General features: G+C 35.4%; 1 protein-coding gene across 2 annotated transcripts in view; it reads right to left on the bottom strand.

The window, feature by feature from the left end:
* VPS13A (vacuolar protein sorting 13 homolog A) overlaps positions 1 to 21,845 on the bottom strand; it is a 110,937-nt gene extending 89,092 nt beyond the window's left edge. Inside the window, exons 1-9 of one of the 2 annotated variants that reach the window (XM_032214626.1) lie at positions 21,526 to 21,845; positions 14,894 to 14,937; positions 14,694 to 14,736; positions 10,289 to 10,384; positions 8,197 to 8,298; positions 5,776 to 5,882; positions 4,980 to 5,039; positions 4,506 to 4,565; positions 1,821 to 1,901 (exon numbers count right to left, since the gene is read on the bottom strand). In XM_032214626.1, the coding sequence (XP_032070517.1) occupies positions 1,821 to 1,901; positions 4,506 to 4,565; positions 4,980 to 5,039; positions 5,776 to 5,882; positions 8,197 to 8,298; positions 10,289 to 10,384; positions 14,694 to 14,736; positions 14,894 to 14,937; positions 21,526 to 21,625 (693 nt within the window). In that variant the 5' untranslated portion in view covers positions 21,626 to 21,845. The remainder of the gene's footprint in view (positions 1 to 1,820; positions 1,902 to 4,505; positions 4,566 to 4,979; positions 5,040 to 5,775; positions 5,883 to 8,196; positions 8,299 to 10,288; positions 10,385 to 14,693; positions 14,737 to 14,893; positions 14,938 to 21,525) is intronic. The other variant, XM_032214625.1, reaches the window with a different exon arrangement.
* Positions 21,846 to 22,633: the final 788 nt, after the last annotated feature.

Raw genomic sequence — 22,633 nt, 5'->3', positions numbered from 1 at the left:
TCCCTAGTCCTTCTTTCTCTTAAACTAGACATACCCAGTTCCAGCAACTGTTCTTCATATGTTTTAGTCTCTAGTCCCCTAATCATCTTTGTTGCTCTTCTCTGCATTCTTCCCTAATGAAGCAATTCATTGATAATCCCAAGTAACATCCAATTCAAAATATGTACTGTCGTCTTTGGTCAGAAAATATACATACTTGATAGTTAAATGAGAATAATATTAATAAGCATTTAATATACTGCTTGGTTTGTCTGCAATGGCATGTCCCAGGATATGACAAAATTCTAAAATATTTCACTTACTAAGGTTTTTGGTTGAAAGACTGAAAATTTCCAAGTAAACTGAGGAAAAGTACTTATACACTTATGAATAAACTAAAAATTTTAGATGCAAAAATACATCCCCAAAATTACATTTGGCTTATTTTCTGATGAGTTTATCCATAAGTATATATAATAATACTTTTAAAGTACCTGTATATCTGGTATAAGTTCTCAGTTAAGCCATCCACTGATAGGCTGACACTCAAATTTTAACCCAAATCTCACAAAAATGTATAATTTTTATATTACCGACAAATAAAAAAATATGAAAATTTGAGGGTCAGCTTATACATGCATGATACATTGTTCATAATAATTGGATTTTAAAAGTTGAGGTCGGCTGATATGTATGTAGATGAGTTTATATGGGTGAGTGCCATGCACAGGTAATAGCAGGTGAGCAATAGGTAGCTGTGGGTGGGTGTCATAGGTGGGAATGGGTCATGGGTGGGAAGGGCTGGGTGGCAGTGAGGAAGCTGTAAATTTTTATCATGTGACTGCAGGGCAGTAAGCTATCAGGAATTTTGAGAGCCAGTCATACACTCATTTTTTCAGTTACACTGTAACTTTGAACAGTTGAACAACTGGACATAAAATAAGGATTACCTGTATATGAATTCAAAAATGCCAAACCTAAGTTCCAAACTTTTAATCATTTAAACTTTTTTCTCCTGTTAAAGTGTAGTTTTTTTCATCTTTTTCATCTTGTATTTTTATTTAGGATCCCTAACAAACATTATTTTACAATTTGGAGAAGGTTGGCCTTAGTACTAAATTGGAGTTAAAATCTAAGATAATGACTTTGATTTTGATCAAAGTTATTTTCACCTTAGCCTTATAATTCTACACTGATTTTATTTTATATTATTTCATTATTTTATTTTAGGACCATTTACTATAAGACCATTTTAGGACCATTTTACAATGAAACTGAGTTGCTAATAAATGAGTATTGTACAGACAGCTGTACAATATTTACCATACAAATCTCTGTTTTGTTTCTCTCAATTTAATGCCTATATTAATCTTCATACATAATAACTATTCCCAAGATCAGCTGAAAAGAGAGAAAACAGTTATAAATTTTCTAAGTTCAGTGAACCTTTTTTTAATGTCTTTGAGTATTTGATTCCTGGCAGTTGCCTTGAGTAGTCCCTGCAGCTTTCTTGGTAAGGTTTTCCAGAAGAGGTTTGTCCTTGCCTCCTTCTTAGGGTACCTGGCCCAAGGTCACCCAGCTTCATTCATGCCGAAGGCAGAATTAGAACAGTTTCCTGCTTTCTAGCCTAATGTCTTAATCACCATACGAAACTGGTGGTTCTCATATCACTGGTGCTTCTTGAAAAGTTAACTAGCATAAGACTAGAGCATTAATGATATTTTTTTAAGTTTAAAAAGATACTGTATAAAAATATAAATGAACTGTAATTCGTTTTGGACATAAACAAATATGTCCAATTGTTTATAGTTGAAAATGATTTATTAACTTCGTCTACTCACCAAGGATTCTTTATAGTCACCATGATAATACATTTCAGACTTCACATTCCAATATGCAAAGAAGTTGTCCAATCGAACTAACTGAAATAAAAAAATATATAGAAATTACTAATATCATATTTAAGATTATCATGGTCTAATATCTTATATGTATGCATGTTTAGGAAAGTTATTACAAATATTAATATATATTTGACAATAGTTAAATACATGTAAATGGGACTACTGAAATTAATCAAATAAAGCAGCGATCCCCAACCTTTGCAGCTTGGGGGCCCAGCAGAGGGTGTGTGTGTGTGAAGGAGAACTGAACAAGTTGAGATGCATGCAAACATGTAACAAATATTAGTTCTCAGTTGTGGACAATCACAGCAAAAAAGAATACCTCTCCCGTGTATTTATTTTTAAATACATTTGTATTATAGATAATGAAATTAACAACAAAAATAAAAACAGTGGTACCAGAATTAAAAATAATCATAATTATGTTTTAAAAGATTCATCGAATTATTCTCTGGTCATCAGGAATAATATTGGCAAAATGTATCAGAAAGTGGCTATTAGTATTTTCCAGCAGCAGAACTGATTTTTTTTTCTATTTTGTCCTACAAATGAAATTTGAATAAAACAACAATTCATCTGTTGAATAAATCACTTTATTTTATCTAAAAGGAAACTAAAATTTCAAACAGCACAGCAAGATAATATTAAAATAACACTTAAAGTATATCTGCTTTAGCATGGGGTGGACAGGATAATACAACATTGTATTATTTCATTCAGTTATTTTAATTATTGGTGACCATTTTAGTCAAAATTATTGTAACTTTTGTATTTCTGGATTTATGTAATTATTATTGGCCATAGTTCCAGTGAAATTAATTTAAAAGTTTTATGTGTTGAGTTGTCCCGCAGCGAGTTTGCTGTGGCAAGTTGGCTGCAGCAAGTTAGATGTGGCAAGATATCCAATTCCATTTTCAAATGTTTTAAATATTTATATCCATTATAGCAATAGTTTTGAAAACTATGGCTCGGAATCTCTGGGACTGTCATGAGCAGGTTGGTATGTCACTGTGATTTTTCTTTTAAAAAGTAACCAGCCTTCCACAAGGGGAGTAGAACGTGGTCATAATTTGCTCTAAGCTCTACTCTTTATTTTGTCTATGTAAGTCCCAGTGGACTGCTGCAGCATAGCAAAGTCTTAGAACTCTTAAAATACATAGATTAAAACATAATTACTGAAAGTAAGAGGTATATTTATTTCTTCTTCAATCCTAACCTCAAAGCAAATTATCTTTACTTATGGGCGCTGTCACATATATTTATCTACCATTTTAATTGATCGTGATACTGAAAAAATTGCCCTACAGTTATTTTGAAACAATAATTAAATCATTACAGATATTAACCAATATCTAAGAATAGACATAAATGTTTAAGAATATCATATATTAACTTGCATATGATTCTATGTTAAAGCATCTAGGTAGTTCATGAGGAACTGATCTGCTGGATAACTAGCAAGGTAATTCAATGTTAAGCATGAATTAGATAAATTACCCAGAATATTTCCAACAAATGTTATGGTAATTGAGACGTATGGAGGTAGAGCATCCAACAGTATATCCAACATGTTGGAAGGCAAAAGAAGGCTACTATAATGAGATATCAAACACTGTGGCAAATAAAATGGTTCATCTCAATGATCAATTATCATAGATTTTAGGAAGTTTTAACATAAAACTGAATGGGTCTAATGCATACTACTGCAAGTATAAAATCATTTCATTACAATGAATGAAAAAAATACACTTTTGGTATAAAGTCCTCATAATTAACACAAAGCATAGAACAAAAATAAAGTAGTCAACAATAAGTTGATTTTAAAAATGTTATTGGAAGAAGATAATTCAAATTTCCTTTGAATTGGGTAGTTAAGTACGGTATATAAATAATAAGTATATATGATTATATAGCATATAATACTAAGGAGGCAAGGGTGTTGAAAGAATGAAAAAATGTGGCCTGTGTGTCTGTTCTCATTGTGCTAGTTTTGACAATAAGGAACAGGCTCTTTCAGCCCACCAAGCCCTTGGCCTTCTCACAGCCCTCACTTCCTTTCATCTTTGCTTTCCTATTTATGAGACTGAAGAAAGTTCTTGCTTGTGTAGTAGTTCATAAAAAACATTTAGCCACTTCTTCAGATTTTGATGTTTACCTGATTTTACTTACTTAATTCAAAACCAACTGAAACAATCTTTGGATCAGTAAAAAATGGGATTGCTATACTTTATTTCTTATTTCTAGGTTTATCAGAAAAGTAAATAAATCACTATAGTTACATGTACCAATGGTCTATGAATCATTAACTGGTTATCATACTATACTAAGCCATGTAATAATTTCAATTTATTTATCAACTTTACCACCCTGAGTTCCTGAATAAAAAGCAGGTCATAAATGCAACAAACTTTTAGTCCCTTCAGTGTGTCAAAATTACCATATGCACATAAAAAACTTGCCATGTAACAATTCAGTGTAGTTGTGATTTGTGTTCAAAATGAGATTAATATGTGAAACAAACAGCAAAAGAATGAAACCTCCCTTGTGCTTTATATTAACACAAAACTCAGAAGGTGTCTCACGGCACATTCTACTCAATTGGATTTCCACCTAAGACTCTACCTTATAGAACAATTTATTGGTTGCATCTTGAATACATGGATTCCAATCCTGATCTGAAGTCTGAAATAGAAACAGAAGTTATTCTAACATTATTTTATTTATTTATGAGATAAAACGTTAAGATTTTCCCAACTGTCATAAGGAACACCTAAATGAATTTGTGCAGTGTTCCATATTTAGAAGTAAATTCTGAATGAAAGAATCTTAGTCAGTTCCCAAGTATAAAAATAATCTTTCTGTGGAGACCACCCAAATTTCAGATCTTTTTTCTTTATAAATAATGCAAACAATTTTATTCAATATTCAATATTTATTCAATTTAAATCATAAAACTTGTGCTTTAAAAGTATGTCTTGTTGATTATTGAAGTTGTCATTTAATCCTGAATTATTAAGATTAAAGAGGCTACATACATATTAAGACACTCAAAAATAGAAACAAGTTTTTAATTAAAAACCTGAGCAATGATAATACCTGTAAACTAAAATTTTCGAGTGAGATACCAAATGACAATGGAATATCTTTATTTGTGATCTGCAAAAAACAAAACACAAATATTTTTCAATAAGCAACAATGTAATACCAGTATATACAGGTATACAACATGCAGGATGTAAAATCTGTGCCTTATATGTCACATTTGTGCCTTATAATAAAAAAAACCAGACATTTCTTGACAATTTCTCTATGTATAAGTATTGATTTTATAAACTAGAATATGAATTGCTAAGATGAATTTTGGGTTAAGATTAGTTAACTTTGTATCTTAACTATATCTTTCAACCTAATATTTCCAACATTGTATCCTTAGTATTCTATTCTACACATACTCCTTTATGTGTACGTATTTTAGATTAGTGTACTGCTGCATAAAAGAGTACCTTCCAAATCTGAACTACATTTGTATAATTACTATGGGCTCCAGGCAGAGAAAAGCTGTGTTTATTTTTAAATCTAAGGGTAGGAATGTATATAGTCATTAGTTCTGCAATCCACTAAAACCAGAGAAAGAAGGGAAGATTCAAACATTTGCTCAAAACGATTCCCAGCATTACACCAGTACTTAAAGAAATAATTTGATATGCAACTTTGTAATCATATCATTAAAACTTTCAAAATTATGATGCAATAGACAAATAAAGAAAGCACAGACTTAACTATCTCAACAATCAATTTCTTTATGGGTGAACAGAACAAAGATTATCCATGTATACAACCATCTAAAGTATCATTCACATTTTTACAACTTATTCTATGCACATATACTTACGTCATCTTCATATCGTATATGGATGTTGGAAATTTTCAATTGAAGGTTTCTTATAACTTGAGTAATTAGCTTTTCTATGAAAGTATCTTGCTTTTCTTGTGTTTTATCTAAATCAAGTGAATGAATACTTTATATTATTAAGCAATGGAGACTACATTTGATTTAGGAAGAAAAATAATATTCAGGAATACAGGTAACAGGTAATTCCATGTATTTTTTATTTATATATTCACATAGACATGGATACCAGAAATAGTGTAGGTAGAAATTAAACACGAGTTCCTTTGAAAGGCTAAATGCAATCATCTTTTTTTCCATCAACAGATGTGTGCCTTGTTAAACATGGAAAACTAAGAAAGGGTGCTTAGGAACTCATTTGATGTAATCATTTGAGATGACACAAGCAGCCATACTAAAGTGTGATGGAAGTTGGTCAGTCAAGCCTAAAATAGGGGTAAGAGGATAAAGAGAAGAGTGGAGAGAAATGAAAACTCAAGACAAAGGATCACTGGAATCCTTACAATTAATGGTGCCTCAGCTAAGTGAAGTGAGTTGAGATCCTTTATATAACATTTGTTACTGAAATCTAACAGGGACAAAGTTTGCTGCTGACTGAAGCAATTAAAGGACTACAGTTTGAGCCAGACTGGAAGTGAACATTATTTAGAACCGCAGTCTACAATGATTCAGCTCCACAGCATTAGAAAATGCTGCAAGCTATGATTATTTGTGATTCCACAGACACTTAATAATTCATTAAGTGGGTAAAAGGTCTACTGAATCCAAACTGAATTATACCTTTTAAGTGACTTATCAAAGGAGCAGCCAAACCTTAACATTTCATTTAACCAATAGCCTACATCCTATGGTAAAATACTTACATTTAAGCAAATGTAGAATTTGTAAGACCGGCAAATAATAAATAACAACAAATATAAGTGATAACTGTACAACTCTTGGAAATATTTTGATATATTTTGAATAAATTGCAATTCTATATTCAATATATTCAAAATAATAGATTCAATACCAAATCTAGAAAGATCCCATGATCAGAAATGTCAGAAGTGGTTGAATCTATTATTTTGAATATATTGAATATAGCATGAAATAAAACACAATGTATTATGCATTTCAAAAGAAAGCAGCCTCAACTAGAATACTACTAAAAGTTTTAAATGAATTTTTCAGTTTTAATTTCTAAAAATATTCTAAAAATTTCTAAATATTGGTAGATATAATGCACATAAGCCAAAGCTCCTTTGGTCATGTATCATTTTTAAGAAGGAAACCTAAAACATTTGAGAATCACTGGTTTAAAAGGATGAAAAACAATTACAAGCCAATAATAGAATTCAAAATTCTAGAAACAATTTGGAATGAGATTTGCAAGTTTGTTTTAAACACTAAGCAAAATGCTTTTGCTGCTTGCCTGATTGCCTTTAGAACATTCCTAGATGGATCTTGAAGAGAGTCAGATGAAAAGTAGAACCTTATTTGAAAAGCTTTTTGCTTCTTGTCTGACCCTCTTTACATCCTTTCTTTAGGACTCCTGTAAAGGCATTCAGACAAGCAGCAAAAAGATTTCCAAGAACCCAGCTCCTGCCATGGCTGATGGCTGCATGTGTTTTGCCCTAGTCATTTTTTTCTTTTGAGTAGATTTTTTTCTTCAGCTCCTCAACCCCAGCTGCAGAAAGATTTTATTTGCTCCCTTCCTTCCTTTCCTCTACTCTTCAATCTGGCAGTCATTCACCAAGATAAGTAACTTACAGATTCTGTCACCCTCTTTCCAGGCATTCAGTAAATTTAGCAAATGAGGTGGAAAAAGGGATCAACACTGGAAGCAGAGAGTTAGTTTCAGCACCTAATTGGTGGAGGAGTGGGAAGAAAGATCAACAAGTCTGTCCCTCCCAACTTTTCTCCCCTGTTTTCTTTATTGAAGAAATTGGATTTTGGTGGGAGGGGAAGGAAGGAAAAAGCCTCTTTTGGGATGCCTCTCCTAAAGCTGCCATCCTTGTATGCAGGTGGCTGGCTTTTCCAAAGCCTAGCACGATCCCGGAGAAATTTGCAGTCTCCCAAAGATCATCTGATCTGGGTAGAAAACTCCAAAAGCAGTTACCATTTCCATAAAAAAGTGTTGCAGTACCGCAAATAGTGCCTGTTTCTATGAGGCATGGAGAGCAGGCCCAAGCACTGCAAGGTCCCAATAGGATGAGAGGAGAGGTGGGGGGAACTGTAGTATCACTGTGGTTGGTTGTAAGGGAAAAGGATATGGAGGGTGCTGCAGCCACCATAACTTTGGAACAAGATTGTATGTGACCTGGGGGAGGGAGAGAGTCTGTCATAACTTCAAATGGCTATTAAGGGACTGATCAGTTGGAGTTGGAATTAAAATTGAATGACTATTGCATCTTTTCTTACCTTTGTCAGCAATCTTTTGTTTGGCATCTTCAATTCTTTGCAATTCCTTTTGTTTTGCTTCCAGCTGTTGCTTTTCTTCTTTTTCAGCATCATATTTAATACCTAACAGAATGGAATACTTTAATAATTAAACACAACTAGATTAAATCAACATTTGAAATTGCACAAATACAAAATTAAGTCCTCTTTGACTGTACTTACTCTCTGTATGAATAATATTTAATACCTATTCTTTGTACACATTCTGGCAGTAAGCAAAAGTCATCCTTCAAGAATAAAACAATGCACTAAAATAGTTTTCCTATGTATAATGTGTGTGTGTGTATAATGATATGTAGGAATGAGATGATCTTTGGAGATGGAGAAAGAGCTGCAGGCTAGATAATTTCAGAAAGGGCCCTCCATGATCAAGGTGTCTCCCCTGCCAGGTAAGTAATTTCAGAAAGGGCCCTCCATAGTTTTTCAGAGAGTAAAAGGAGAAATAATTTCAATCTTTAAAAAAATGCTGTTAATGTAACTTTATAATAAAGATGGAGTTAGTACTTAAGAGTTGAGGTTGTCTGGAGTACTTCAAAGGGCTAACAATGTACCTATGGATATGTGCACCTATGACTCAATAGCCAAGAATCATAGGATATTTGCAGAACATCCTATGTCCAGAATGTAAGAGCTATGAGAGGCAAGCAGGCATTTTCATGGTGTTGTTAAGATTGCAAAATATATAATCAAATATTTGGTACGTGACAAACTATCTTTAAAAGTTCATCAAAACCTGAAGGTTTGAATTTAGGTTGTTATTCATTCATTGATTTGTAAACTAGATTATGCCTTTATTGCATAACTATTTATACCTACCATATTTTTCTGAGTATAAGATTTTTTTTCTCAAAAAAAAGAGGCTGAAAATTTTCCTCAAAAAAAAGAGGCTGAAAATCTGGGTGCATCTGATACACTGAATACAGCATTTTTTGCCTCCCGAAACCCTGCCCCCTTCACCAAAATGGCTGTGCATAGCCTTTAGGAGGCTTTCAGAGTGCTCCTGGAGGCTGGGGAGGGGAGAAATGAGCAAAAAAACGGTCATTTTTTGCTCAATGTTGCCTCCCCAGCCCCCAGGAACACTCGATAAGCCTCCTAAAGGCTATGCATGCCCTTTTGTGAAAAAAAATGGGCCCGTTTACCTGAAAAACAAGCCATTTTTGGGAAGTCTGCAGAGTGCAAAAACTTTTAAAATTTGCCTCTTCAAAAGTTTGGTGCGTCTTATACTCCGGTGAATCGTATACTCCGAAAAATACAGTACTACTTCTCATTATTTTACTTTATTGATTTACAAAGAAACCTCTTTTTTGTAGCATCAATTTATCTAGGAAATTTTGGTGAAGAATTAAGGACAGTGTTCTTAAAAGTATTCTAGCATTCTTATAAAAATTCTAAGCTTAATGACCTGTTCTGAATCAGAATAGAGACTTTTAGAAAGAACAGGTATATCATTTGGAAGTTTTCAAATATGTTGTTAGATGAATGGTGAGGAGGCTTTATTGGTAAGAAGAAGCTAAGTTCAACTTCAGTTGATGTTTCTGATATAATCTTTTAATAAACCAAAATCTATTTCCATTGAACTATAGTCACTAACATTCTTGTAGCTGGCCTTCAGTTAAAGATTATCACTGAAGAAGCTTCAGAAGCTGCAGGCTACAGAGAAAATAGCTGTTAAAATATTGAGCAAGGTAGCTAAATAAATCCATGGGAGCTCAATCCTTAGCCTGTGAGCTACTAGACTCAATTTGGGGATCTGGTGACAAACTATCTAGCTCTAAACAGCTTAGGACCCATTTTCTTCTGAAGGGAAGTATGAACAGATTTCAAATTAGATTAGATATGTTTGCTTACCCAGAAATTGTCCACTAGACACATTTGGGATATTAATTAAACCAACAAATAATAATACTAACTGCTTCTTTCTTGCCAATCACAGACTATTTAAACTATTCAAACTATTGCATGATTAAAAATATAGAAGCAGAAATTATAATGGTTAAATGTTATTTTATATCTTTATTTTACAAAATTCAGTTCCATTTCTTAATAAACTTACTAGCTGTAGGTACTATAAGCAGAAAAACTTCATCTAAAACAGCTTCAACTGGCTGAGTATAAAGATTTTTCCATGGTATTTGCAAATTTAGCTGACCTAAAATAACAAAGAAATAGTCATTTTTTAAAAAAAAATCAGCCATATTTTAAATCACAACTTTAAAAAACATTTAATATTATTAATATTTTCTACTTCAAAATATTTACAAATTTCATATTTAACCTTACATAAAATTAGTTGTAAATTATACTGATAATTATATTAATTTGAGTCAAGCTAGATGATTACTCATCTTTTTTTGCTTGGAATTTAATATAAATTCAATTTATATTCCTCCTAATTTAAAACATATTATACACATATTTTTTAAAGTTGTGCAAATACTACAATAAAAAAACACTTTAGGGATGGGCAAAAGATCTTATGCACTGATCACTTCATGCACAAAACAGATTAATTCTGAGTGGTGGTATATTTCATTGAGACACAGACTCTTAATGTTTCATCTGGGGACAAATCTAGGACATGGTCATTTAATTCAGTGGTTGTTCCAAGATGTGGAAGGGAAGAAAAGAGGACTATAATAAGATTCAGCAGAGTAGGATAACCATTAAATGGAAATAAGCAAAGGAAAATGCAAAAAAATTAATGGGAGGAACAGGCAGGTTTGCTGGTTAGGTTTATGGAGCATTAGGTGTGTGTCACGAAGGGAAAAGAAATAATGGGAAGATGAGAGTAACGTGCACCAGCCTTGCCCTATTTTTCCTACTTTTGGAATTTGTCTCAGCTGAAATATAAAATGTACAATACTTTCCACCTTCTGAGTCAGCTGGACCATGGCATTTCCAGAACAATCCAGCTGAATGTTCAAGCTACAATGTACTTGTAGCTTACCATTCTCCCATTACAATTAAATGTTTCTAAAACCATAGACTGTGAATATAAATCTGAACTTTATTTTCCCTATATGTATAAAAGCACAATATAGCACTACTTTACTCATGCTTGCAGTAATTTGCTTACAATTTAGGGGAGGGGGAAGACCAGTGAAGTTTTTTTTCCATATATTATTAATATATTAATATATCATATATTAATATAATATATTATTTCATATATTATTAAGTTTGTGCACTGTCCAATTCTCAATTATTTTGGAGGTTCACATCTTACAACCGTAAAAAGAATAAGAAATAGTTAGTAATAATAATAATAATAATAATAATAATAATAATAATAATAATAATATCCTCTGACGTTACCTTAACAGTTCCTAGGTCCTTGGTAGCTGTTGAACTACCAACCAGCCCCAAAGGCTGTGAATCTCACCAAAGATTAACCAAATAATAATAATAATAATAATAATAATAATAATAATAATAATAATATAATAATAATAATTATATTATTAATAATCAATAATAATAATTGATAAAATGATATTAGAAAATTGTAAGAACAGAAAAACGAACTTGAATATGGTCTGGATTGATTACAAAAAGGCATTTGACTCACTGCCACATAGTTGGATCATAAAATGCTTAGAAACAACTGGCATTAGCAAAAATATTACATCCTTTACTGAAAAGGCAATGAAACAATGGAGAACTGAGTTGGCAATAGGGAATGAGAGCTACGGAATGGTTAATATCAAGCGAGGAATTTTCCAGGGTGATTCACTTTCACCTCTTCTCTTCATCATCGCAATGATCCCACTATCAGTAATCTTAAAAAAAATGAAATTAGGCTACCAAACAGCCAAAAAAGCTGAAAAAATTTCGCATTTACTATATATGGATGATTTGAAACTCTATGGAAAGTCAGAAATAGAAATCCAATCATTGACAAATACAGTCCGAGTATTCAGCACCGATATTTCAATGCAGTTTGGCATGGAAAAATGCGCCACTGTATCCATAAAAAGGGGCAAAATCACTGCATGTGAGGGAATTGAAATGCCCAATGGCCAACTAATTAAATGCAAAGAAAATGAAGCCTACAAATACTTAGGCATTCTGCAGTTGGATAACATCAAGCATGGAGAAGTAAAAACTATTGTCAGGCGAGAGTACACCAACAGAGTTAGGAAAATTTTGAAATCTAAATTGAATGGTGGAAATACAATCAAGGCCATAAATACCTGGGCAATACCAGTTATAAGATACACAGCTGGCATAGTTAACTGGACACAAGCTGATTTGGACCTTTTGGACCGAAAAACCAGGAAACTAATGACAATGCACTACAGTTTACATCCACGTGGTGATACTGATAGACTATATCTGCCCCGAAAATCAGGTGGCAGAGGATTATTACAAGTGAAGCAAACAGTTGAAGAAGAAAAACATGCACTGGCTGATTATTTAAAAGAAAGTCAAGAACATCTATTAATCGAAGTAAAGAACAAAAATCTACTGAAGGCCCAACAGACAAAACAAGAATACAGAAAAGATGTGATAAAATCAAGAATGGAGAGTTGGCAGAACAAAGCACTGCATGGTCAATTTCTGGAAAAAATAAAAGATAAAGTGGACAGTGAACAAACTTGGTTATGGTTAAAAACAGGTACATTAAAGAAAGAGTCACTAATCCTGGCTGCGCAAGAACAAGCTATCCGCACAAATGCCATTAAGGCCAAAATTGAAAAATCCTCTGATGATGCCAAATGCAGACTTTGCAAAGAAGCTGATGAAACTGTTGATCACATACTCAGCTGCTGTAAAAAAAATCGCGCAGACTGATTATAAATTGCGGCACAATTCAGTAGCACAAATGATCCATTGGAATTTGTGCAAAAATTATAATATTAAAACAGCAACAAACTGGTGGGAACATCAGCCTGAAAAAGTCACCGAAAATCAGATGGTCAAGATCTTGTGGGATTTCCGTATACAAACCGACAAAATACTGGCGCATAATACACCAGACATCACACTGGTTGAGAAAAATAAGGTCACAATCATAGACATCGCAATACCAGGTGATAGCAGGGTCGCCGAGAAGGAACATGAAAAAATCGCAAGATACCAGGACTTAAAAATCGAAATTCAACGACTATGGCACAAACCAGCAGTGGTAATTCCAGTGGTAATTGGCACACTGGGTGCTATTCCAAAAGCACTGGAATTACATTTAAAACAGTTAAAAATTGACAAAATCACCATCAGTCAAATGCAAAAAGCCGCACTGCTTGGATCTGCACGCATATTAAGAAAATACGTTACGACGTCCTAGGCCCCTGGGTGGGGCCCGACTAGTAACCAATGCCAAATCTGGCGAAACAACTGGCCGCTGTGATACAATTGTATAATATGCAAACTGGTAGGAGCAAAAAACAAATCCACACAACCAAAAGGGGACTTCAATCATGCTTGCCCAAGATTTGGCAAAGAGATGGGCTTTCAAAGCCATTAGAAACACCAGCAAGAAAGGAGACAATCAAATCTCAGAGGGCACTTCATTCCCTAGAGGAGGCACTCTTCCAGAGACCCAACAGATGGCACTGTTTAATTGAAGGAATCCAAAGTGCCCAAAATTGGCTAGGTAGATAACACTGGAGATACTGGAAATGCGTGTCCCTCAAGTAATGAAGTCCTATGCCATGTAGGACTTTACAGATAACAACCAACTCCCATAATGACTACTAACTTATTGAAAGCACATCCTCAATATTTGAATCTAAATTCAATAAAAAATAGATACATAAAATATAGCAGATACAGTAGTCCTCGGCTTACAACAGGTAATTTAGTGACCATTCAAAACTACAATGGCACTGAAAGGAGTGACATATGACAGTTTTTCCACACTTACAACTGTTGTATCTTCCCCCTGGTCATGTGATCAAAATTCGGAATCTTGGCATCTGACTCATATTTATGATGATTGTAGTGATCACCTTTTGTGATCTTCTGACAAGCAAAGTCAATGGGGAAGCCAGATTCACTTAATATCCATGTTATTTGTAAAGCACTGTAAAGTGGTATATAAGTCTAAATGCTGTTGCTATTATTAAATTAACAACTGCAGTGATTCACTTAACAATTGTGGCAAGAAAGGTTACAAAATGGAGCAAAGCTCACTTAACAAATGTCTCACTGAGCAACAGAAATTCTGGGCTCAACTGTGGTCGTAAATCAAGGACTATCTGTATATAAAGAAGTCAGATTAGATTAACCAAGAATACAAGTAGATATTTTATGTATTCAATACAATTAATAATCTGCTAATTAACCAAAATGGTGAACCATAATAGGTAACATATTTTTACCCTATTATTATGCTGTCTACTATGGTTCACTGTTTTGGATAATAGCTGCATGATGAACCAATGCATTTCTAATACTATGTCTTTAAAAATACAAATTTAATTAATTATTGTAAGAAGCTTGGGAATTCTACTTACCAATATGACCTGCTTTAACTTTAAAGGGAACATCAAATTGATACTGTAAAGATAAATGTTTTAATTATATTTCAATGACTAAAACATTATTATTTTAACAGCATAGAGTCTAGAATGTGCATAAATATTTTAATTACCAAGACAGCATAAAAACATGTATTTATGAAGGACTATGATGCAAAAAGCACTTTAGTACTTACCAATGCATTTTCTTTTATTTCAAGATTTTTAAGTGCTACAGCTCCTATTAAAAAATTTGGGGGGGAAAATCATAATCAGAGAACAAACTTAATTTACAACATTTCAATAGTCAGCAAACACATTTACATTGCTCAAACCAAACTACACATTACACAAGAGTTCCAGGAACATTATCATACCAGTATGTATATGTGAAATGCACTATAGCAATATGCAGCAAGAAGGTATGTGTAGTTGCATGATAATCTTGGGGGGAACACTGCAGAGAAAAATGAGGCCTTGCTGGATTTCTTTGAATTGAAAACTAAAACTCCCCATCCATCACTGGGCTACAGTACAAATAAACTTTTTCTTTCTTTCTGATGAGGTTGCCATGATATTGCTATTTACCAAGATATAACACCAGAAGGATTGTAAATTCAATCTCCATTATTTTAAAAGGATATCTCCTTTCTTTAAAAATTAACAGTTAAGAACATATTTTGTTTAAAAATGCTTTCTAAATTAACAAGTCAGCATAGCATGCTAAAAATTATTGTCATTTAAAAATACATCCTATGGATTTTTATCCTTTATAATGCAAGTACCGTATTTAATATAAGACACACTGGAGTGTAAGATGCAGCAAGGTTTTAAAGAGGAATTTTTTAAAAAAAAGTTTTTTGCACTCTGCAAACCTCCCGAAAATGGCCCGTTTTTCATGAAAATTGACCTTTTTTTTTTTTCCCCAAAAAAAGGGCATGAATAGCCCTTAGGCGGCTTGTAGAATTTTCCGGGGGGGAGTGCCCCCCAAAATGTGCAAAAAAGCCCATTTTTCACAAAAAGGGCCATTCCCCCCCCCCCAAAAGGGCATGGATAGTTTTTAGGAAGGTTATAGAGTGCTGCTCGGGGCTGGGGGGGGATAGAGCTGTTTTTTTGCTTATTTATGCTTTCCCCAGCCCCCAGGAGCTCTCTGAAAACCTTCTAAAAGCTATGCACGGCCATTTTGATGAAGGAGGTGGGGTTCTGGGAGGCAAAAAAACTGTATTCAGTGTATGAGGCATCCAGATTTTCAGCCTTTTTGAAGGAAAAAGGTGTGTCTTATACTCTGAAAAATACGGTAAGTATAGATGAGCATCTATTACTGGCATCTTCCTCATTACACATAGGATCAAGAGCATTCAGATTTGGTCCAATGACTTTTCCATTGTCCTTTTCAGCCTTTTACTACTGTACAATACCACCAACAACTTTTTTTAGTGAAAGAAAGATTAAAAGTTATAGAAATGTTTTAGTAAGCATATATATAAAATTAGAGAAAATAACAAGAAAATTTCAACAGTCTGTAAAGAAAATCTAGCAATTTTTATAAACTGTTAAGTTTTAGCACAAAAAAAAGTCATGTTCTTCAGGACTGCACCTGTAGGAGTACACCTAAATCTGTTTGCACTCACAATCTCAGCATACAGTCAAAGATATATAAACACACACAACCATCTGCCCATATATTATATGTGCACACATTTGTATGTGTTTATGTAAATTGTATTTTATATAAACTGCCATCCCCATGCCACCAAAACAATGATTTTCTGTTTCTTCACCAAGAGGAAAAGAGAATCTAAGGGCTTTTTGTTTTCTTCTAGCAAAAAAGAAAATCAGTTTTATATTGGCTAGCCACAACAGTGAAGGATTTTGCTTCCCTTTTAATAAAAGGTCATCTGATACAGGTTTTCTGAGTAGGTGACTGATGGGCAGATGAGTGGAGGAGGTTGCATGGAACACTATACTGGTACCTTCCAAAGGCCGGGTGCAGTTCTCAGGCATAGAAATGCACCTTTGAAAAGAGAATTGCCCATGTAAATTCATTCTGTATCTATTTCTAGATAATCACACATGCAGACATAAAAACCACTCCCTGAATCCACTGAAAAAATATCCAAAGCCTGCAGACAGCAATGCCTTTAATAAAGTCAACTAATAGTCAGAGAATGAATTATTTATCTGCTGGGCCACAGAAGTTGGCACATTATTAAAATCACAACTTCTGTAACTTGTAAATTTTAAGATGAAGTGCAGACTTAAATTAGCTTCAGCTAGCTGTTAAGCTGGTTTCATGTTGCACTCAGATGCCAGGAAAAGTCACCTTGGTTGATGTCACATTTGTAATAAGTCAAGTAAGTAGAAATTATATAGAAATTATAAGGGGATATAAGAAAGAAAAATTAATCCAAAGTGTTGATCTTCACATAAAATAACCTGGAGAATAATTTTAGGCAGGGCACTTAGTGATCTGGCAAGTAATAGCAAGAGCAGTGATACATACCAGAAAGACTAGTGTGCTTTTTATTGTCATTTACTAACTGAATGATCATAATTTAGTTTTCACTAAAGTTTAACATTTTTTTCTGATCCACTTAATATAATATTATGTGTCATTTATATTGCATCTTCATAATATATGAAACTGCTTTGTTGGCTACCTTCACATGAAAACCACTTACAACAAAGATGATGGAAAACATGAACAATGGAATAATTAGTTAAGGAGTGCAGTAAGAAAATCAACAAAGACATCCACAGAAAAAGCTATAAGGTCCTCTTAAAGGCTACATGAACAAGACCAAGTAAAATTCTTGGGGCAAAATAAGCATTTCCCAACAATGAAACATCAATAGAACATTCAGTTGTATCAACCATACTTATCAACTACAATGTTAATCCAGAAAACATGAGCTCATCTAATATTAGGTGATGGAAAAGTTTGAGTAAGTGTGAGCAAGTATTAAAATACAGAGATAATGAAAACATGATGCAAAATTCTATTGCATAATTAAGTTATATTGTTGAAATGTATAGCAATGAACTATATCGTTTTCAGGCAACCCAGTAGAAGAAAAAATCTGTAATCTAACTGAAATGTAACCAGAATTTACCCTAGTCCTTCCTGTGACAGACCAAAGCTCTCTTTTTAACCAAATGGAAATCCAGAGCAAATACTGTAATAATGCTTCCTCTGGAGCTGTGTGTTCCATTGGCAATATTTCCCTCCCAATCCCACTTCTGGTGGGATTTTCTCCTTTCTCTCCAGAAGACAAGCCACCAAACAGACTTTTTCCTCCTTATATCGGGCATTTTCTTCTTCCATACTGTAAATAGTCAATGTTGACAGATGAAAACCAAACATAATGGTGGAACAAATCTCTTATTTTGGGTATCTTCCATGGAGAGACAACTTCAGGGAAAGAAAGGAGACAGTTCTGGTGCCACATATTGCATGAAAATTATTGTAATGAAGGGGTACGGTGACCAGTCACGTGGGATGGGGCCAACTCTTATTTTCTGAGCTAGAACTTGAACCAATTGTTGCACTTACTAAACTAAGTATCTACCTGAAAATGTCAGGTTTAGAATATAGGACTTTATGAATAAAAGTATAGGTACTATCACTGAGTTTCACTATTTCCCCCACACATACACAGAAGAAAGTAGTAAAAAGTATGTTAGAAAACAGGGACAAAATTACTACTACCTTTCAAACTTGAAGATAAGTGCTGTATCATTTGAGCAAATTCCCTAACCAATGATTTAATATGTAATGCTGTTGTATTTATAGTTGCATGGATTTTCTTACTGGTATTTCAACCACTCTAAATTTAAACACCAGTATAGTACAATATATCCCTGACCACAAATAACAGTGTTAGGTATGCTTTTCTAGTATTCTCTTTTTTCTATTCTCTTATTTCCAATACTATTTATAAGAGAAATGGTAGCTTGCTCCCTGCGCTCTGTTTAACTATGATGCTCTTTGAAATATTTATTAAGATCATATTAGTTTGCAAAAATATATACACTATCTAAGTACAGATTGAAAATGCATTTCATATGTTCCAAAATCACTAATTAATATCAAGAGCTGTCTATAACATACAAAAAGGGAAAAAAAACCAAGTTGTTTTTTAAAATTTAATATGCACAGCATATTAAGAGCTACAGAATATTTCACTCTCTTCCCTGCAGCAAATTTAAATTCACCTCTTCCTCTCAAGCAACCTGATTTTTCCCCCAATACAAGTAGTCCTCAAGTTAACAGTTCATTTAGTGACCATTTGAAGTTACAAGAGCATTGAAAAGAATGATTTATGATCATTTATGAACACTTACAATTGTTGTAGCATTCCCATGGTCATATGATCAAAATTCAGGCGCTTGGCAACTGACTAATATTTATGATTGCAGTATCTTGAGGTCATGTGGTCAGCTTTTGTTACCTTCTGACAAGCAAACTCAATGGGGAAGCCAGATTCACTTAACTTGTTACTAACTTAACAACTGTAGTGATTCACTTAACAACTGTATCAAGAAAAGCCGTAAAATGGGGCAAAACTCACTTAACAAATGTATCACTTAGCAGCAGAAATATTGGGATCAATTGTGGTTGTAATTTGAGGACTACTTGTACTTTAATAGTAGGCTGCCAAAAGGACTTATATAGGGCAGAATAGGTTCTCAGAGTAGGAAACTCCCAAATGGCCTCAATTTGGTTCACATGAGCCACTCAAGAAGACATTAGAAATTGCTCTGAAAAAGTACCTTTATTTTACTGACATTATTTATTTAGCATAAGAAAGAAAATAAACCTAACATATTAAAAAATTGTAGACATCTTGGAATACTTCTACTTCAACTACCTACCCAGAGCATACATCCTTTAAGAAATATTCGTATATGAGAATGTGAGAACTGTTTAAATCTGTGAAGGCAAACCTATGGCATGCGTGCCAGAAGTGACACACAGAGCCCTCTCTGTGGGCATATGTGCCATCGCCAGCTGCTCTTCTGGTTTCGTATTTCTTATTTCCTCTGTAATTGTTTTGGACCAAAAAAAGAGAAAATTGATAAAATCAACGGCCTAGCATCAGAAAATATTTCACCCATCTATGGATTATCAACCAAAGGCCAAATATATTGAACAAAGCAAACAATTCAGCAACTCCAAGGTATTCATATCCTAAAATGAGTAACTACTATGTTCAGAGAATTACAAATATATATTCCACGTGGTACATATTCAATTTCTTAAAGCACATTGCCAAAACTACATCTAGCTTGAATTACTACCTCAGTAACAAATTGGGAGTTCAATGAAAGAATTGTGATTGAAAACAAGTCAAATTGCAGAGACATACCGGTAGTCCTCAACTTACAACCACAGCTGAGCCCAAAATCTGTCGTTAAGTGAGACATTTGCTAAGTCAGCTTTGCCCCACTTTACGATTTTTCTTGCCACTGTTGTTCAGTGAAGCACTGCAGTTGGTAAGTTAGTTAGTAACCTGGTTGTTAAGTGAATCTGGCTTCCTCATTGACTTTGCTTGACAGGTTGCAAAAGGTGCTGACCCCGGGAGAAGCAAAGATAATAAACAGAACCAATTGCCAAGCATCTGAACTTTGATCACATGATGGGGGGGGGGTTTTGCTACAAAAGTTGTAACTATGAAAAACGATTATGTCACTTCTTTCAATGACTTTGAACAGTCACAACAAAACTGCTGTAAACTGAGAACTACCTGCATTAGGTATAACACACATATAAGTGTTTCTTATCATTATTCTTGAATGACAATAAAATAAAATTGTCACTGCAAGATTTTGTCCCATTGCCTACTCTCTGAAAAAGCAATCCATAGGCTCTCATTCTACAAGGACCTACCAGATTTTGCTTATGGAGATTCTCAATCATCCAGATGATAGTTGTGCCAAAGGTGCTTTTTCAAGAAGCAACTGGATTTCCGAGGGGGGGGGGTGTTGTCTTTTCTCCCCCCTCCCCTTTCTCATTCAAGAAGCTTCTTCAAAAGCACCTTTCAGACTACAAGTCTTTGAAAACATGGTCCACTCCCAGGACTGGAGTTTGATTATCTGCTGACTTTCTGCAAGGGAATGTGTATTTACTCCTGTTGCACGTAATTGTTATATTTTTGTTTTCTTTAATTATGTGACAAGTTTCATTCGGGAGTCAGGCACCTTCTAAAATTATGAAATAAATGAACTTGCTAATAATGAATATAAGCAAAGCAGCGTATTAGCCGAAGGCCACAGTATTAGGTTCCAATGCAGTACTTAGGTTCCCACACCCACTCAAACAAAATCGCCACAAACAGAACGAGAAGCGCAGTACACGGGAGGAAACACTATTTTTACACCTCGTTTAATACAACTGCCTCTTTATTCTCGAGTACACTGGAACGAGGCTTTAACTTCTCTCCTACGGTCTCCCTTTAAAGGAGAGTCACTTCCAAAAAAAGAGCAAACACGGGAGAAGTCAAGGCATGACACGTGACAAGAAGGCCTGGCCGTGCTGGAAGGAAACCAACTCTAAGCAATTCAGCTAGAGACCGCTCGCGGGGCTTCGCTCGCCCAGGAAGAACGAGAGTCCGCCCCGGTTCTTCTTGTCTCGGGCAGAACCGTGCTCGCCTTCCCTCAGCGACACAAATCACGCGGGCGAGCAGGCGCGCCAGGAGGCTGGCCGCGCGTGCCCTGCGAAGAGGAGAAGCCCGGCCACCGCCTCCTGAAGAGTAAGGTGCTTTCCGAGATTAAGGGGGTCTGGGCGAGGCCGGGCTGGGCTCCAACCCGGCCGTGGCCTCTGGCTTACCTCCCCAAATGCCCAGCTGAAGCTGGGAACTATCCAGGTTCACCACATAATCGCCCAGGAACCGATTCAGAACGTCCACCACCACCGATTCGAAGACCATCCTCGAAAGCGGGAGGACTCGCTCGCCCCCCTTTCGGCCAGTTCTTAATGTCGCCTGACGGGGGGGAAATACCCCCAAACCCCGGGAAGTTCCCCGCTCCCGCCGGTCAGTCCACTCTCTCTCCTCCAAACAGGGTGGCGCCCCGGGCCTCGGCTCGGCGTGTTCTGCTGTAGTGTACTCCCGACTCGCCTAGCTTAGCGCGCAGGCGCGGAAGGGAATGCGATGGGACCGAAAGCGAGAGTCCTTCCCCGCCCGTCTAGTGTGGAGGTGGCGTCTCAGTCTCGCCTCACCCGGAACCGGCGACGCCGCGCCTTTGGGAAGGCTCGGGTCTCGCGCGCGCCTTCAACGGGTGGAAGGGCTGGGTTCTTCGTCGCGCGAGATTGGCGGTTAAAACTGCTCCTCCAGCTGCACGGGAGTGCGAGTGGAGGCGGCCGTCAACCCCTAAACGTAGCGATGGAGTTGTCTTCCCCCTTTGCCGGCTTTGCCCCCTTCCTTCCCCACGGCCCGCTGAATGGACGCGTGGGTGAACGTTTCACAAGAGCCGAAGGTCCTGTCCCACCCGACATGAGCGCACGGAGACCCTCGGCCGGTCTGTCATGCTGTGTAGAAACTGAGCTGCTGCCTCCGTAAAAAATTGCAGGGGAAGCTGAAATTTTGGGATGTGATTCTAAGGGGCAAGTGTGTCTACTCCGCTTGAGCTACTTTCTTATGTAAATAAGGATTGAACAGCGTACAAAAGAGGTTGTGGATTGTAATCCTTTCATGCTGGGGCAGGGCGTGATTTTACAGCTACTTCATAGATGCATGTTTTTTTTCTATAGTATTAGTATTGTTAATAGGATTCTTTTTAAAATCATCTGGATTATTAAACAATCTTAATCTTGTCGGCTGCTGGAAATACTCCAGAAAATGTGTTTTAAATTAGTAATATTTTAATAGCATTAGCTGGCTGATCTGCTGAAAGAGGGGGGCACCTTTTGTTCAGAATAGTTTGTGGAATTGAGACAA

The sequence above is a fragment of the Thamnophis elegans genome, chromosome 3, assembly GCF_009769535.1.
Source record: "Thamnophis elegans isolate rThaEle1 chromosome 3, rThaEle1.pri, whole genome shotgun sequence".
Taxonomy (NCBI): Eukaryota; Metazoa; Chordata; class Lepidosauria; order Squamata; family Colubridae; genus Thamnophis; species Thamnophis elegans.
This window is presented reverse-complemented; position numbering and strand designations above follow the sequence as displayed.